The 18,497-nt window shown below is 39.6% G+C and overlaps 1 protein-coding gene across 1 annotated transcript in view; it reads left to right on the top strand.

The window, feature by feature from the left end:
- CDH18 (cadherin 18, type 2) overlaps positions 1-18,497 on the top strand; it is a 196,852-nt gene that overhangs the window by 148,167 nt on the left and 30,188 nt on the right. The window contains exon 7 of the mRNA XM_009321654.1: positions 14,078-14,214. Within this exon, the coding sequence (XP_009319929.1) occupies positions 14,078-14,214 (137 nt within the window). The remainder of the gene's footprint in view (positions 1-14,077; positions 14,215-18,497) is intronic.

Here is an 18,497-nt window from a genome sequence, read left to right on the forward strand (position 1 = left end):
GGACAGCGGGATCGAGTGCACCCTCAGCATGTTTGCTGATGACACCAAGCTGTATGGTGCAGTTGACATGCTGGAGGGAAGGGATGCCATCCAGAGGGACCTTGACAGGCTTGAGAGGTGGGCTCATGCGAACCTCATGAAGTTCAACTAGGCCAAGTGCAGGGTCCTGCACATGGGTTGGGACAATCCCAAATACAAATACAGGCTGGGTGGAAAATGGATTGAGAGCAGCCCTGCCGAGGACTTGGGGGTGTTGGTTGATGAGAAGCTGGACATGAGCTGGCAAGTGCACTTGCAGCCCAGAAAGCCAACCGTATCCTGGGTTGCATCAAAAGAAGTGTGACCAGCAGGTCAAGAGAGGTGATTCTCCCCCTCTACTCTGCTCTCATGAGACCCCACCTGGAGTACTGTGTTCAGCTCTGGGGTCCCCAGAGAAGGACATGGACCTCTTGGAGCTAGGCCAGAGGAGAGCCACAAAGATGGTCATAAGGCTGGAGCACCTCCCCTGTGAGGACAGGCTGAGAGAGTTTGGGTTGTTCAGCCTGGAGAAGAGAAGGCTCCAGGGAGACCTTATTGCGGCCTTCCAGTACCTGAAGGGGGCCTACAAGAAAGCTGGAGAGGGACTTTTTACCAAGGCATGTAGTGATAGGGCAAGGGGTAATGGCTTTAAATGGAAAGAGAGTAGATTTAGATTAGATATAAGGAAGAAATTCTTCACTGTGAGGGTAGTGAGGCACTGGAATAGGTTGCCCAGAGAAGTTGTGGATGCCCCATCCCTGGAAGTGTTCAAGGCCAGGTTGGACAGGGCTTTGAGGTGGTCTAGTGGAAGGTGTCCCTGCTCATGGCAGAGGGGTGGAATTAAATGTTCTTTAAGGTCCCTTCCAACCCAAACCATTCAACCATTCTATAATTCTATGATTCTGTGCTGGTTTGCTAGAAACGCCTCCGCTGTTTGTCTGAAAGCCTGATGGGTCTGAAAGGTAGTCTGAGGGTAATGAGATCACGTCTCTCCTTCGTTTCCACACAATTTCCAGTTTATTCAAAATAAAAATAGTGATTATAAAAATAAAACCAGGAAGATTCAGTGTAACTTTCTTAGAAAGCACAGATCACACAGTCTCCAGGGAAGATAACTGCAGACAGGACTTGCACAGCCGATCTCTGTGGAACAATGGAGTAATGGAGTAACGGTTCCTCAGCCAAACGGCTCAGATAATCTCCAAATGCTATGAGTCTACAGGACAAGCTACAGAGCAGCGATTTGCTTAACAGTTTTTCCTAATCCACTTGTGCGTCCTTTCCACTTTATAAGGATGCTCGTTGCTGTGTGTGAGATTGATAAAGAATTGGGCACACACAGTTGCAACCATATCACTTCTTTGCTGTCCAGCTGCTAAAAGGGATATAGTGCTGTGATTTGTTCACTGCCCAATTAAGTAACAGTTTATTTTGGTAGCAGGAACAATTCTTATAACAAGAATAATGGTTAGAGGAGTAGTTACAGTAATTAACAATGCTGAAGGGAAATCTTTTTTAAAAAGTTATTTGAGCTAAACCCAAAAATAAATAACAACCTCTATTGTTATCAGTAGAGAGGGAGCTGAAGGCTTTTTTGTCCTTATTTCCTCACTGTGATTTCATCACAGTGTTTTCAGTTTGTTCCTGAGCTGAGCGGTCAGGGGGCACTGACTTTGTGCCGGTGCTTGTACTAGTGTTTTACTTTTTCAACACCAGCAAAAGAACCTCTGTAATAACAACTGTAACCTATTAGAGGTTTCTTTTATTCTGACATTATCTGGTTGGAAATTTGGGCTGGTTTAAAGGATTTTTCTTTTTAAGTTGATTTTTTTTTTTCCTTCAAATAGAAATGTATTTTCAGGGAAACTTTTAAAAATGCTATGTTTTGAAATAAAAGATTATTATTCTATTGAAACATGAAAATCAAACATAATCATAGAAAGCATAAAAAAGAAAGATATTAAAACACCATCATGTATTAATTTTAAATATAAAGATTTTTTGAGTCATTTGAATATAGCTATTTACTTAAAAAATTGTGTTCTAAATCAATGGAAAATATCCTAAATTGTAATTCATTCACAGGAATTACTGCCTTGTTGGAACATTCACGAGAAACTAATCCACTTTCATTGCATTGTGTCAAGTAGTCTGATTCTATACCAAAATCTTTTGTTGCTTGAAAAGATCAGGGTTAAGTCATGTCTTATAATAATATCTGGTGCACAAGCAGGTCTTGAAAGTTTCCCATACAATATGAAAGAAAGCATGACTGTTACATGCTCTAATTATAATTTAATTTTAGTATATTATTCATTTTAAATCTCTCCATACTTACTTAGAAATGAACTTTTTTGTTCCTGAACACAGAAGACTTCCGTGGAGATTAGGGGTGAAAACAGCTTTGAGTTGGCAAGTTGCATATGAGCATTGGGAGCAGCCCTAGGCTGCTAGTACTGCCTCGTGGCTGTGGTAGTGCCTATTGAAACCCTGCCATCTTTCTGTAGGTGGTTCTTGGGTAGTGAGTCTGTCTAACCACAAGGCATACTCCCGATGATCCTTGGAGCTTTCTGACTGCATCTGGTCTGGTCTCAGGGGAGTGGTTTTCAGAAAAACAATGTTGCTGCTGTTCCCCAAGCCTCTTCCAAGTTAGTGATTCAGAAAAGAGCAAAGACATAGAGTTAAGACCGTGATACTTTCTGAAATTCTGATATAATAGTGAAAATAGCTGCATGACATGGACAAGTTCCCTCATATTAACTTGACCTCAGTTTGATACTGTCCTATGAGGAACTGAATGTCTTTATGAACACTGTACCCTGGTAAGAGTAGTTTTTGAGAAATAAGTCATGCTATTATAGAAATACTGTAATGTCAGCTCACTCCTTTTGCTGCTGCTGTGCAATCTTTGTCATGCAGTGGTACAGGAGGCAAATCACTGTTTTGAGCAGAATGACAGGGCCTCTGTCCCCTCTGGTCATTTGTTACTCCCACTAATTATGTTTGACATAGGTTGTTTGCATTTCTGGGCAGGTATGGTCTCTTCCCAGGTATTTAACAGAGGGCTCCTGGTGAACAGGGTACGGGTACTGATCAGCACTCTGCGTGTGATGGTAGTGTCAAACGATAAGAAATACAAGCACCTTCCCTTTTCAGAATGATGTCTGTCATGGCTTGGTTAAACATAACTTTATATTTTGTTGGATTCTTGGAAGGTTGATTAGGTTTTGTTACATTAATACAATGGAATTCAAATCATTTTTGTGTTCAACCCTAACCAGTCTGTAATCTACCTTACAATAATGAATTCCATTCGCTGGGACTGAAATTGATTAGCTACAGGAAACTGAAGTAGTCTTAGTGCCTTCCTGATGTCACTAGAAAATGAACTTCTTTCTTCATTGCACTCTTGACACTACTGCTAAGAAAGCAGTAATACACAGAAGAAATAAATATGAAACATAAAGGTGCACATGGTTGTCTTTTATAGAAAACAATTGTTTTACTTCCAGGAAAGGCAGAACCAGCCAACCAACAGCAAAACAATAAAAACAAAGTAGCAAACAAAAATAACCAAGGAAAGTCAGAAAAAGCTTTTTCTTTTCCTTTTTCTTTTTCTTTTTCTTTTTTTTTTTTTTGTGTGTGTGTGTGTGAATATCAGACTGTTAATTTTGTGCTAAGTTAGTGAAGAATACAAGTACAATCTCAGCCCTGATTTTGGCTTCTCACTTTTCTAATGGTCTTATGATATTGCCTTATAATAGATAATGTATCATAATGGTTATGATACATGTATATACTAATGAGTACAAAAATGTGCTTTCCAACACCATATCTCATATCTAGAAGCTATAATAAATTCAAAGTTGCCTTATCCTAGTTTGATTTAAATTGACAGCCTTCTCTTCGTTTCTTTCAGATAGAATACTGAAAAATTACTGAATGACAAGTACATAGGATTATAACAATTAATGTGGTGTAGGAAATCATTCTTCAATTCCTGCATCAGGCAGAGAAACTTATTTTAACTTTTGCTGCATTGGTAGTAAAAGATAGACATAAGTTCCATACTTTCTGGCATCAGCCTTTAGAAAGTCATGTTCATTTTCAGTAAATGGTATTTTAAGAGGCATGCTCATATGTAGATGAAAGAACATACCCATGTAGTTTCCTGTATTCCTATTATTATTTCTGAGAACCTTAAAGACAAAACGTTGAGAAGGATTCTGGTTACAGACTATTTTTCTGATGTAAAGTTTATATTTAGTAGAGGTAGAATAAAAACTGAACTTTTGATTCAAACTCAGTCACTCAAATTTCGCTCACACAGTATCAGCATATTAAGTGAAGGGAGGTGCAGGAGAGCTGTGTGAGGGGATCAGGGGGGGAGTTGAAAATGAAAATTGTATTTTTAATTTTTTTTTTTTCTTCCTGTCCTCTGAGATCGGTTTCTACACCGCTCCCCGCTACTGTCAGTAGGGAGAGGGGATAAGATTGATCCCCTGCTGGAAAATATAAAAGCCTCTTCACCTAGTTGTATTCATTTGTCTTTCTCTTTGATTGTCATGTAAGTGGAATAAGGTCAGTTTGTTTTCTGCTATCCTGTGCACAGGATGCTTTGTTAGCTGCACTTAGGGCAGCCTGCTGAGAACAGTGCCATCACGTAGAGTGACTGACCCTCCATCACATGCCCAATGAGGGAACATCCCCCCCCGGATCCTGCCAATCCTGCGCTTGTGGAGGCAAAGGCAGACATCTGTCCTCCACACTGCTCAGACCCTCAAAGCATGACACTATCATAACCCTGTGATCAACACCTACAGAGACACACCAATATGTTCCCATGGTATGTGAATGGCTCACAGTTAGCAGAGAGGAGCCGTGTCCTCCCCCTCCATCCCACCTCCTTCATTCATTCGCTCTCTGTATTCCTCCAGTATTATTCTTCTCTAAGATTATCAGTAAATCAAAACAGAAAAAGAAGACCCTATTTGAATGGCTGGAGACAGAGGGGAATTTTACTCCAATTTCTTCTCTGATTCTCTGTCTGTCTTCACAGGGAGGAACCATTTTAAAACATTTCTTTATAGTGTTGAGGTGGGAGATCTGTTGCTGATTTTTTCCCTGAGGCTTCAAATTATTTTTGATTCTTGTCAAGCTATGCGCCCCAGTCCTCCCACTAACAAAAATGTCCATCTCTCTGCACAGGAACTGGTAAGCTGTTCTGACAGCTGTTCTGACTAGGAAGCATCCAGCTTGGGATGGTGGTCAAAATCTCACAGCAACCAGAACCACCTCCATCCCTCACTTAGAGCTGTGAGAAAAAAAAATGACAGATCATCTTTATATGGTGCCTCTGAGAGCCTGATTTTTCACGCCAGGACATCATCTTTATGTTTCTATAATTTCCACTGACTTCAGAATGCCTCCAGTACTTAAAATTCTTTTATGGTTTTAGGAGTCAGCCTTCATATCTGAACATCTCTGTAGTGTAGTCTTTTGATAGGGTTATTCAACTCCAATAAATAGGCATAAATCTATCAATCTTGTTTTATTTGGTTTAGTCTTTAGTATAAGGAGAAAAAAAAAACCATAATATATAAATAGAATACCATTCTTTAGCTGGTAAACCTTTAAGAAACAAAAAGTGATTCTCATGTAACACTGATTGCACTTTATTTCTTAGCAGCGTTGGAATCTGAATGTTAATCTCTCTGAATAAAAAGCAACTTCGATATAACAGCTCTGCCATCAATACATCTACTTGAAATGCATTTGGACAGTTGTAATCCTCTGAAGAGATCCATAAAGTCAGGAAAAGAAGACAAAGCTTTATCTCGCTTTGACTTCTGAATTATGCCTCTAAGGGTGTAGCCTGTTCTTAGCCTACATTTGCTGGCAGAATTAGCTAGAAAAGATGATCAGTGATTAACGCACGCAGACAGAAATTGTCAGCTAGAAAAGATGGGTGTACAGAAATGGCTCATTTCCTTCAAAAGAACAGCATTCCCATTTTCCAGTGTCCAAGGTGAGCAGTGTGCTAGCAATGCATAGGGGATGGGAAAGAGAACAGGAGCAGGAAGCCAACTTCTGCATGAAATGCAAACCAGTAGTGGCTGCCTCCCAGAGGCTTTGCTGGGAGGCAGTGGTTCACTGCTTGCAACTCCTCCGTGCCTCCCGGGATCCGCCACCTCACATCTGCAGGACAAGGATAGGGGAAGGCTGCTACTACTGCTGAGCTGATGGTTTGGTATGAAAGGTAAGCCAGGAGTCCTGTATGGGAAAGTACTGCTGATCAGCTGATGGATGTCAGCTGGCAACCAGCACCAGAGCTAACTCAGTGGGAACAGCATACCAAACTGAGTTCCCGCAAGTGCTCTGAGAGAAACAGTATTTTCCTCAAAGTTATGCTATGCCTATCTGAAAAAAAGGCAAAGAAATGGTAAAGAGAGAGATTACCTTCTCCAAGCTCTCTTCAAATGTATTTCATTTTCACAACTGGAAAGCACAGTTGAAGGCTGTTGTTCTCAGTAGTAGTCTTCTGCTGAGGAACTCTGGAATATCTAATGTCTCCTTAATCTACCAGACACACTGCAGGGAGAAAATTGGTTACCTGCTGTCTTGGCAGCCGACTTCTGACTCACACTTCACAATTGCTTTTCTCTCCTGGAGAAGTTTGTTTGAACTATGGGGAAATAGATTGGTCCTGGAAGGGAGGCAGTGTAGCAGTGCAAGACAGTCATGGCAACAGAATGTCTCCCCACTGCCTCATTTGGCTTCAAGGGGATGCTGCTCGTTCCCAGGCTCATGAGGAGTGCTGCTGTCAGGAGGCAGAGAGAAGATGAAAGGCATGCGCCAGAGTTATGTCCCACCATGAGCCATTTCTTGTTGCTCTCCAGCTGGCCAGAGAGTTGCAGCTGATCAGTTCTCTCACTGTTCATCCCGGTATACCTCCCTCCCTCACCCTGTGCAGTTGTTGCTTACACTTTTTTCCTAAGGTATTTTTAAGAAGAAAAAAAAAAAGTCTATACTTTCAGTCTGAGCATCTCTTTCTGATAAAAGTTTCTTTGCTTAAATTTTTAATGAAAGAGGTTTCCTTATAATGGCATTTGATTTTTAATTGATGTCTTTAGATGGTGTGAGTAATTGGTTTGGCAGAGGATCTATCCTCTTCCCATGACCTTTTTTAAGTGCTTCTTTGTTAACAGTTTCACTCGTTATTAGAGAACTGGCTACTTACCCATGTCTCAATACAAAAGCCCAAAGAAGTACTGTGACCTGTGAATCCACATCTGGCTGAAATGTGGCTTTGGAAGTTCATTAGCCAGAGCAGGTTTGTAGCCAGGGTGGAAATTTGTAACAGAGTTCTTGTTTGCAGTTGGTAAGTAGGGTAATAAATAAAAATAGTATAATGAAAGGACAAGCTAAAGACTTGATTAAAGACAAAATAAAGACAAGTTAAAACTATTTAAAAACTCAAACTCAGGGGTCTTCCTTAAAACACAATAAATGGAGAGAGACATACTGGAATAGTAACAGACTATGCCACTTGTCTGTCAAGTGACAAAATGATGTTAATATTATCTTAAGCTGAATAATTGAGGGAGAGACATTCTGAAAATGCTTATGGGTTTTAGCTTCAGAAGCCCTCCTAAAAAGTTTGGAAATCATTAATGTTCCTAAGCTCCTTTAGCACCCTTTAAAACTTTCTCCATTTTTAAGCATTCTCTGTATTATTAGAGCCTAACTACTTTAATACTGCAAACAGATTTATAAGTCTAGAGCACCCTTCTGCCTAAGGCCCATCTTGCATATATACTTCTCTTTATTTCCTGATTCATGCAAATGCTTTTAGTTTTCGCTAAAAATGGTGGGAATATCTGTCACCACTGAACCACTGCTTCACTAAAAGACAGGAAGTGAGGAATGAAGTCACAGGAGCCAGGGGCTTGCTTTGGTCAGAAGCAGGAATAAGGACATGGATGGAAGCTGGGAATGCCCTTCTGTGGAGTGACTCTGCCTAATAAAAAGCTGGCACATGTTGCATTTCCCAATGCTAACAGGACTGAGTTTTGGTATTTAATTTCCTTCAGATTCTCTTCAGATAGTGTGACTAATATGTTTTCTATATTCATGATCATTTTAAATATAGTTTCTTTAAAATTGGATTCTGTTGCTGGTTTGGACGTAAACAGTTTATGGAGAGCTGTTTACCTAAGCATGTCTTGTTATTAAGTCTCTTTATTAACACGTGCCATGCAACTCAGATGTGCTGATTTAATGGTTAAAAGTATGCTAATTCACACAGCATTGTCATGAGTAAATGACTGTAAAAAAATATCTGCAATGAATATTATAGAATCATAGAATAGAATCATAGAATCATTAAGGTTGGAAGAGACCTCCAAGATCATCGAGTCCAACCATCAACCCAACACCACCATGCCCACTAAACCATGTCCCTAAGCGCCTCATTTACCCGTCTTTTAAATACTTCCAGGGATGGTGACTCAGCCACTTCCCTGGGCAGCCTGTTCCAATGTTTAACTACTCTTTCAGTAAAGACATTTTTCCTCACATCCAATCTAAACCTCCCCTGGCGCAACTTGAGGCCATTTCCTCTCGTCCTTTTGCCAGTTACTTGGGAGAAGAGACCAACACCCGCCTCGCTACAGCCTCCTTTCAGGTAGTTGTAGAAAGCGATGAGGTCTCCCCTCAGCCTCTTTTTCTCCAGGCTAAACAACCCCAGCTCCCTCAGCCGCTCCTCAGAAGACTTGTTCTCCAGACCCCTTACCAGCCTCGTTGCCCTTCTCTGGACACGTTCCAACATCTCAACATCCTTCTTGTAGTGAGGGGCCCAAAACTGAACACAGTAGTCGAGGTGCAGTCTCACCAGTGCCGAGTACAGGGGCATGATCACTTCCCTGCTCCTGCTGGCCACACTATTTCTGATACAGGCCAGGATGCCATTGGCCTTCTTGGCCACCTGGGCACACTGCCGGCTCATGTTCAGCCGGCTGTCGACCAACACCCCCAGGTCCTTTTCGGCCAGGCAGCTTTCCAGCCACTCTTCCCCAAGCCTGTAGCGCTGCATGGGGTTGTTGTGGCCGAAGTGCAGGACCCGGCACTTGGCCTTGTTGAATCTCATACAGTTGGCCTTGGCCCATCGATCCAGCCTGTCCAGGTCCCTCTGCAGAGCCTTCCTACCCTCCAGCAGATCAACGCTGCTGCCCAACTTGGTGTCATCTGCAAACTTACTGAGGGTGCACTCGATCCCTTCGTCCAGATCATTGATAAAGATATTGAACAGAACTGGCCCCAATACTGAGCCCTGCGGAACACCGCTCGTGACCGGCCGCCAACTGGATTGAACTCCGTTCACCACAACTCTCTGGGCCCGGCTGTCCAGCCAGTTTTTGACCCAGCGCAGCGTACCCCTGTCTAAGCCATGAGCCGCCAGCTTCTCCAGGAGAATGCTGTGGGAGATGGTGTCAAAGGCCTTACTGAAGTCCAGGTAGACCACATCCACAGCCTTTCCCTCGTCCACTAGGCGGGTCACCTGGTCATAGAAGGAGATCAGGTTGGTCAAGCAGGACCTGCCTTCCATGAACCCGTGCTGGCTGGGCCTGATCCCCTGGTTGTCCCGCACCTGCCTTGTGAGCGCCCTCATGATGAAGGCACTCATATTCATATAAATTCATTTTTAAATGAATGCATTTGAAGTAAGAAGAAACAGTCAACTGAATTAAGGTGAAAATTCACTTTTGAAGTAACTCTTTGAAATTCAAAACTTGCACTAGTTTTTTGTGGTCTAGAAAAAGCATTGAAAAGCAGCTCAGTAGAGGCAGAGGGAAGGGTAGGAGGGAAGGGTATGACTATCTTTGGTGCCACTATTACCTAGCTGAAAGTGAATTTTTTACTAGGTGAAATAAATTCAGAAGCCTACGTAAAGCATTGTTGGCTCTGGAGTATGGTATATTTATGGATGTAGCTGGTATCTATGCTCAACATGTAGATAAATCAGTGGCTAACATTTTAAAGGCCTAAAATGTTAAGAGCTTTGTAAATACAATGAAACTTGTTCTAAATGTCCTCTTAGATGTGACAAAAATGAGTGGCTCTACCAAGGGAGTTTCTTGTACAAAATATTTTTAGAGCACTTGGGAGCAAGGCTTTAGACTAGCATACCTAGTTCTTCTACTGTGTGGAAATATCTTCTGTAGCTTGTTTTACTGAGACATTCATGAAGGTTGGGAACCACAGCAGTGCAAATGGCTGCTTTAGATATGATACACAAAGCAATTTTAAGAAAGAATCTGGAGTAATGGAGGAGAACTGAACATTATAATAATGGGAAAGCATAAGAAAGGGCCACTCCTTTATTTATTCATGATCAAGAAAAATTCTGTCAAGCTGTGAATGTTTCAGTATGTCTGTAACTATATGCAAAAGTTTGCACAAGAAGGGGAACTGCTGCTGTGGATAAATTAGAAACATTTTTCATTATTCTAGTATCACTGGAAGTAAAAGTTTTAGTACAATAAGTTACCTTAGGATCACTTTATTTCCATTAATAACACAGAAAATACAATTGAAATTATTCTTCCAATACTGAGTTCTTTCAAATGAGAGCTTTGAGCTTCTATAGAATACATTTAAATAACTGATTTAGAAGAAGGTGTTCATATTTAAAAAAAATAAGACCATCTTTTACTATATGCCTATGAAAATTAAGTGTTAAGTCACAATTCATAGCAGAATCAAACTTCGGTTTTTCTACACAAGCTTGGTATTTGGAACAGATATTTTTCTGGTTCTGGTTCTGTACTTTACTTACAGAGGGAGAGGTAATAATTTGTTAGAAGTCACACACACATACAAGCAGCTGAGTATTCTTACCGCTTTAAGTTTTTTTCTCATTTAAGACCAATTTGAAATTCTGTCTATTTTTAAGCTACTGTCAACAAATACTAAATAGCCCTATTTTTATGGTTCTGTGGTCAGCACAACTCTGACTCACAGAGTAGTCACTGTGACTGATGTTGATAATAAGTAAACAATGTCCACAGTAATAAATGTTTGCAGGGACAAGACTCTTGTATTAGAAATTGTTTGGATTTGTGGTATACATTACATAAGAACAGGTCAGTGAAGCATTTTATTTTTTTTAGCAAATAATTCTTGTAATTATCAGGAGACCCCTAGAGTCAAGAAAAACAAGGCTGTAGTAGGAGAGAAGGAATTAAATTTTATCATTGCATACCTGATTGTAAGCTCTACCGGTAAAGGGTCCTGCTAAGGTCTCCAAGAAAATTGAGGGACAATTTGCTTCCCATGCTTTCTCTGTCAGCATTTCAGTTCATCATGTAAAAGATGTTTGTGTATATGTGCACTGCCCATCTTGCCCAACACAACCAAATGTTCATTATTTCTGCCTTAATAGTAGTATCATCAAGATGTTCCAACTATTTGTCATAGCTCAGGTTTCCTACACTGCTGGACATAAGGTATAAGGCATGAGGGGATTCCTCCACCTGAAGCGTGTATCTTCTGTACAAAGTTCAAATCTCAGCAGAACTCTGTGGCAAGCATGGCAGCTGTATGGACTTTTAGAGGTTGATACCACTGTCTCCAAAGTTTTTGTAATTGGTAAAAGGTAAGGCTAGCTGTGCGCATGGGAGATACGACTTCTTCACTGATATTGGCACAATCTTTTAAAACATTTCCATGCCAAATAAACACTTGGAGAAACTGAAAATCTGTGCTTCGTGGAAGACTGAAACCTGCAGAAACACTGGAAAAATCAATTGTTCTAAAATTGAAAAGCAAATCCTGATTCCAAAATAAGGAGGTGTTGGTAGCTTGGACCAATACCACCACATAAAATAATGCCAACAGGATAGTTGTGTGGTCCTTTTTTGTCTGTTTGTTTTGTAATGGATCTTCAGAGGATTCCAATATTCCTTGAAAGCAACATAATTTTTTTTGGATAGCTGTAACATTCAGCATGTCATGATCAGTGACTGATGAATGTTGGTCAAGAGTTTGCTTTTAATTCATTTCCTGAGTTTACTGAGCACTGAGAAGCATACCAACTTTTGGAAGTGTTTCTGCAATGCCCACTGTGTTTCAGCAATTAGAAATTCAGCCCTTTTTTTTGTTCTTTTTCTGGCAACATTACTTGTTTTGATTTTTTCATTGAATTTGGGACACACTGATTAAATAATGTCTTCTGAAAAAATATTTCCTGACTTAAGTTCTTAAAAGTGATTGTCCCATCCCCTGTATAGTCAAGATCTTGCCAATCTGCTTTCAGTATGGAGACAGTTTGAGTCTGTTACCTGTTTGAAGCAACTTCAGCTGCCATCTTGCACATCCAAAGTGTCTTTACTGAGCACTTCTGGAGTATTTTAGAATGAGGTATTCTCAGATGTTGGTAGTTAATGAACCACACATAGGTTCTGACTGTAGCTCAGATGGGAGACAGTGACTTAAATCCTTATTCCAGAGAAACATAAAATGGGTGGGAACTGGGTCTGCCGTCTCTCCAACAGCTCCCACCGTCATATGAGAGCTGTTTCACTCTTCACAATGTTGAAAGCAAAGACGAAGAGCAGGCAAGAAGGAAAGATTTTCTAACCTAGTTTTGTCTGCTTTGATTTCCAGTGCCTGATCTACAGTTCTTTAATTGCTGAAAATACTGGAAGTACGAAAAGAAAATCTTGAGTGTCACAAGCCAAAATAGCATATTGTAAGGCAGATGTAAAACACTTCTTGCAGGTGGGAGGGGTGGCTTCAGGTTCTCTGCAACAAGATCTGACCTAAGTCATCAAGTCCTAGCTGGCTTTTCCACTGAGTGCCCTATCCTTTGACCAGTTAAGGTGACTCACTCAAATTGCTGCCTCCTCCTCTAGTGCTTTATTTCCTTTGCTTTTTCACATGTCATATCTTACTTTAATATTTCATTCAATGAAATGTTTGTTTGCTTGTTTGCTTTTCCTTTCCACAAATAGTCTAAATAAGTTCATTGTGAGAGAAATAAAACTGAAGTTATTTTTATTTTTTTGGTCTTGGCAGCCTTTATGTGCACCACTCTTTTTATTAGCTGGCAATTACACTTCTGGCGATGTAGAATTAAGAGCAATTGGATGGGACAGATAAATCATTTTGACCTATATAGAGCTTCCATATATTAAAGACTTCACAGAATGAAAGCAGGGCTGACAAACTATGAGGAAAAACAATTGTGGTATATAAAAGACTTAGAATCTTTTTCCTTATTTTTTTCATCAGGTCTGAAGTTAGTGAAGAAGGCTTGATAGGGGTCTGTAATTGCTTCATTTGTTAAAAGCTGTTGTAAATGATTCTGGCTTTGAGGAAAAATGTCTTGTCAATCTCTTCCTTTGTGTTCCTTCCCTCTGCTTCCATTATCCACTTCAAGGCTTTTACTTTCCCTGCTAGGCAAAGTGCCCAGAAGCCAAAGGAGTTAAGCAGGGCTGCTTAGTTCTGCTTCTAGGCTAGTGTCAATTACAGCTCTGGGAATCAGCCATTTCTGCTACTAGTCTATGTAATGGTCATGTTCAAAACAGCTTATGTCATCATGTCATCAACTTCATGTCAGAGGGACATGCTTCAAAACAGGTACCGGGACTGAGCACACTGGTTTGCAGTGACAAGCAAATAAGCAGAAGAATAATATCTTAATATCTTTCTGTTTTCTTTTCTGTCTTTCCATGTTATGATTTTTTAGTCAAAATATGTGTGTAGCTTACCTTTGACAAGATTTTATACTCCTGTGTAAAATATCACCTGTTAGCAATTTATATCTTTGTGACTCACAGTGGAAACCTTGTTATGTATCAAAAGAAATGTAACATTATGAAAGAAATGAAATATGGTGTTACTTTGGGTGTCTCCATAATATAGAATTTTTCTTAGGGTATTTAAAAAAATTTCTATGGTTTTAAAAGCTTGAAAGTAATATTCTTATGTAGCTTTCTGTTACTTTGGATGATACATACTAAAATGAGCATATATTTATTGTTTTATTTCTTCATAGGTATTTCATTGTTCATAACACAGAAGAAGATAGGTATTTCACCATTGATCCTAGTACTGGGACCATTAAGACTGCCAAGATCCTTGACAGAGAGGAGACACCTTGGTACAACATCACAGTGGCTGCTTCTGAGATAGGTAAATAATATATTTGACACATAGTATTAAAAAAATTAGAAAGGAAAATTATAATTTTCAGATTTTAAGAAACACTATCTTGAGATGTTGTGTTCTTTTTAACACCATGGGTTTTTTAGCCAGTTTGGATAAAGGAGAATTTTCTCTGTGTGTAAATTCCCTAATTCCACAGAACAAATAAACAAAACCCTACGTGCCTATGTGATTCCTATGTAAATTCACCATGTTTTTCTGTATGTGATAGAAGGCTGCCAGGTTACCCAGGAACAGTTGCAAGCATTCAGTGTCCTAAAATCAACAGCTTGTCCCGTTTGTGTTTCATATTTCTTATATCTTAGAAGAGAACACTATATAGTACTGTCTGAGAAATTCATCCTTTCTTCTTGTATCTGCTATTAACCTATTTTAGTGAATTGCATGTTAAATATGCTGATATTAATTCATATCTGATGGGTGCCTAGTAGTTGCTGATTATCAGGGTATACCTCTGGCCTTTTAATAGGCAAATTGCCAAGTAAAGATACAATAAATACTTGCCTGTGCATTTGAAAGGCCTCAAAGTCTGATGAACTTCCATTGCCTCAGATAAGCCTTGCAACAGTCAAGAAATGTCTGACTGAGTAGTCCCAGAAAAATATCTTTACATGAGGCAAGGACAGTTTAAAGAACATTTCAGTTAACCTTTTTATTACAGGGTATTTATTTTGACACAGTCAGAGTTTTAAAGTTATAGATCTCAACAAACCAAATGAAAAAAAAAATCCCAACCTGGATCAATAGATCCAGTCCTGCTAAGAGCACTTCATGATACTATCTTTCAGTGGCAGTGATTTTAATCAAAACTGTGAACTAATTTTATGTATATTCGTTTCCTTTTTCTTTTTTTTTTCCTTTTTTTTGGTGTCTTCTGTCATTGCCAGATGACACAATAGACGTTTTATCTGTAACAGGTGCTACTGACATTATTGAGCCCCCTCTGCTTTCATCTGTTTCAACTCTGGGTTAAAATGGAATCTGTTCTGCTGCTACATCACTAGCACTCGCTACAGAATTAACAGCACATACATATTTTATAAAGACAACAAATTCTTTCTTATTATTGTACCTACTTTCACAACTAAATTGACATTCTGAACTAAGTAAATTTCTATTGTAAATAGTAAAATCTAGAGTTTTATGGTTAGCCCTTTAAAAAAGGTAACCACTGACACTTCAGTGTGCTTGACAGTGTTTTCATATATAATGTGAAATGTGCAGCATGAAATAAAATATAATTTAAGCCTAATTATAAGCAGGTGCATAGTAAGTGTTAATTTGAAATAAGATTTAAAAGCCACGTTGAATCATACTGAAAAAAGGAGTAGTCACTAGTCTTTTTGGGAATCCATCCAAATGTAATTATTTTGCAGAAATAAATCTCAATAGCATTAAACTTAAATGTAGCTTTCTACACATTATTTCACATAGTCAAATGAGTGGTAGTACACGTACTATGATGAGAGAATGGTATGGAGAATGGAGAAGGATTATTTTTATAACTAAAAGAGAATAGAATGAATAATGAGGATGAAATGCCTTTTTTTTTGACAGCCTGCTTAGAATTCTCCATTCCAGGTGCAACTTGTTACAGAAAAACAGAGATTTCTTTTTTTTCTCCCTCGCATTACCTTTCTTACTGTTAAACTTGGGGTTGGAAAGATAAGTAAATCTACAATGTCAGTTTGAAAAGCGATTCGGTTATGAAAAAAGGAAGAGACAGCAGCGAAGAAGAGATGGATGGCAGGCAGCCTGACAGGCAGCCTAAATGATGGGCAGCCTTTCCTTGTGTCCACTTCTTTGGCCATTTTCTTACCTACACTAATTTGAAAATTACAACACTGCTGTACTCTTCCAAATCCATTGTGAAATCAGTAACTGGATCTACGATGGAAGAAGGAGCATATGTTGTGTGTACAGCATCAACGCCAAAACTCTTATGTTAAGTGCTATCTATCCCATATCTACAGCCTTTTATGGCATTCACTTTCAAGTCCATGCACAAGGAATTGCAGAACTAAGACTAAAGCTGAAAAATAGGTGGGAGGCTATGGCCAAAATGTTATTTAGCTGTGAGAGTGGCAGTCTTCAAGTTCATCTGACATGATAAAAGGCATTTGTAGCTTCTGACACCATTTGCTTAGCCAGGAACACAGCAGGATCTGCAAGACCCAGAAAGATTGTACTGCTTCAACAATAAGTGGTGCTCTGCTGAAATGATGTTATGGTTATTGTTAGTTTTTTGAAGTGTTTTCTTCTCTTGACTTTACACTACAATTCACTGACAGAATTCAGTTTCTACTGATCATCCTTTGGGCAGCTATTTGTAGCTGTGCTTGTTTTATGCAAAAGAAATGTAGAATCAACATCATATTTCTACCCTCAAATGTATGATATCCTCATGCTTCAGCCTTATTGTTTCTGAACCTTTCATAAGACATTTACTTCCACTTTTAGTCTCAGTATGTGATATACACTCTGCATTGATCAAATGTCCCCTCTGAAATCAGTGGAAGTTCCACCACTTTCCTCTGTGGGAGTAATGTTGATGTAATGATCAGTGTTTTTTTCTGTTTAGACAGATACTTCCTAAAGCACACCAGAGTTCATTGCCACGAGAATGGATGAGGCAATCCTTTTTTTCTTTAACATGCACTGTTCTTTAACAGCAGCATACAGTGAGAGAGAGTGGGATTTTGGTGGCAAGGGCACACCACTGAAGCTGTTCCTTTAATTGTTTCAGTACTAGTACTTCCTGAAAACTCCTTGTGGTATTAGGGAATAAGAAAGATGATAAAACAATACTATATTTTATATTGAAGCATCTACAGATTATGGGGGAAGGACTACAAATAGATGGTAATAGGATTTTAAAATACAGTTTAACATAGAATTATTCACAATTCATTAGTTTGTTTGAATTCTTTGAAAAAGTTTATAAAAAAGTATTTGAAAGAGGAAGGAGATACAATTTGCTTAGCTCTATTAAAGGCTTTTGACTAAGTCTTTGGTAAGAGTAATGGAAATAGGAAAATTCAGAGCAAGCGCACAAGTTTTATAACAGATGAAAGACTGATTTGGAGGGAAGAAATACAGTCATAGTGAATGGCTGTTCCTTTGGGAGTGGAAAAAGTTAAGGCTGAGCTATTTTAAGGACTGGTGTAGGATCTGTCAATTAAAATTCTTTGTAATAATAGCACACAATGATAGGAAGTGATTCAGATTCCTGAATAACCTCCCTAGCTACTAAGAATTAAGGAAGATTGAGAGAAACTCATGTAAAAACAAGACACATTGAAGTATGGGCTAGATAAATTAATGGTGAAGTGAATGGAAAATTATCTTAAATGGCAGGCTCAAAGGGTTGTGATCAACAGCCCAAAGTGCAGCTGGAGGCCAGTCACTAGTGGAGTACCCCTGGGGGCTAATACTGGATGCAATACTGTTTAATCTCTTCATTAATGACCTGGTTGATGGGACAGAGTGCACTCTCAGCCAATTAGCAAATGACACAAAACTGGAGTAATAGCTGATACACCAGAGGGTCATGCTGCCATCCAGAGGGATCTCGGCAGGCTGGAGAAATGGGTGAAGAGGAACCTTGTGAAGTTCAATAATAGGAAATGCAGAGTCCAGCACCTGGAGAGGAATAATGCCATGCACCAGTACACATGCAGGGCCAACTCGCTGGAGAGCAGCTTTTCAAAGAAAGGATGTGGAGGTCCTGGTGGATGCAAGTTGAACATGAGCCAGCAATGTGCTTTTGTGGTAAAGAAGGCCAACTGCATCCTGCACTGCATGAGGAAGTGTGTTGACAGCAGGTTGAGGGAGGTGATCCTTCCCCTCTGCACAGCACTGGTGAGGCCATGTGTGGAATGCTGGGTCCAGATCTGGGCTCCCCAGTACAAGAGAGACATGGAGCAACTGGACTAAGTCCAGTGAAGGGGCATGAAATCATTAAGAACTGGACTATCTGTCGTACGAGGTGAGGTTAAAAGAGTTGGGACTGTTCAGCCTGGAGATGAGAAGGCTCAGAAGGAGCTTATCAGTGTGTTTAAATACCTGATAGGGGGAGTAAAGAAGATGAGTGAAGATGAGCAAAGATGAGGACTCATCTGAGTAGTATCCAGTGAAATGACAGGAGGCAATGTGCACAAATTGAAATACAGAAAATTCCATTTAAACATAAGAAGAAAAATATTTTTACTTCAGGATTGGTCAAAAATTGGGACAGGTCACCTAGAGAG

The sequence above is a fragment of the Pygoscelis adeliae genome, unplaced genomic scaffold, assembly GCF_000699105.1.
Source record: "Pygoscelis adeliae isolate BGI_AS28 unplaced genomic scaffold, ASM69910v1 Scaffold23, whole genome shotgun sequence".
NCBI lineage: Eukaryota > Metazoa > Chordata > Aves > Sphenisciformes > Spheniscidae > Pygoscelis > Pygoscelis adeliae.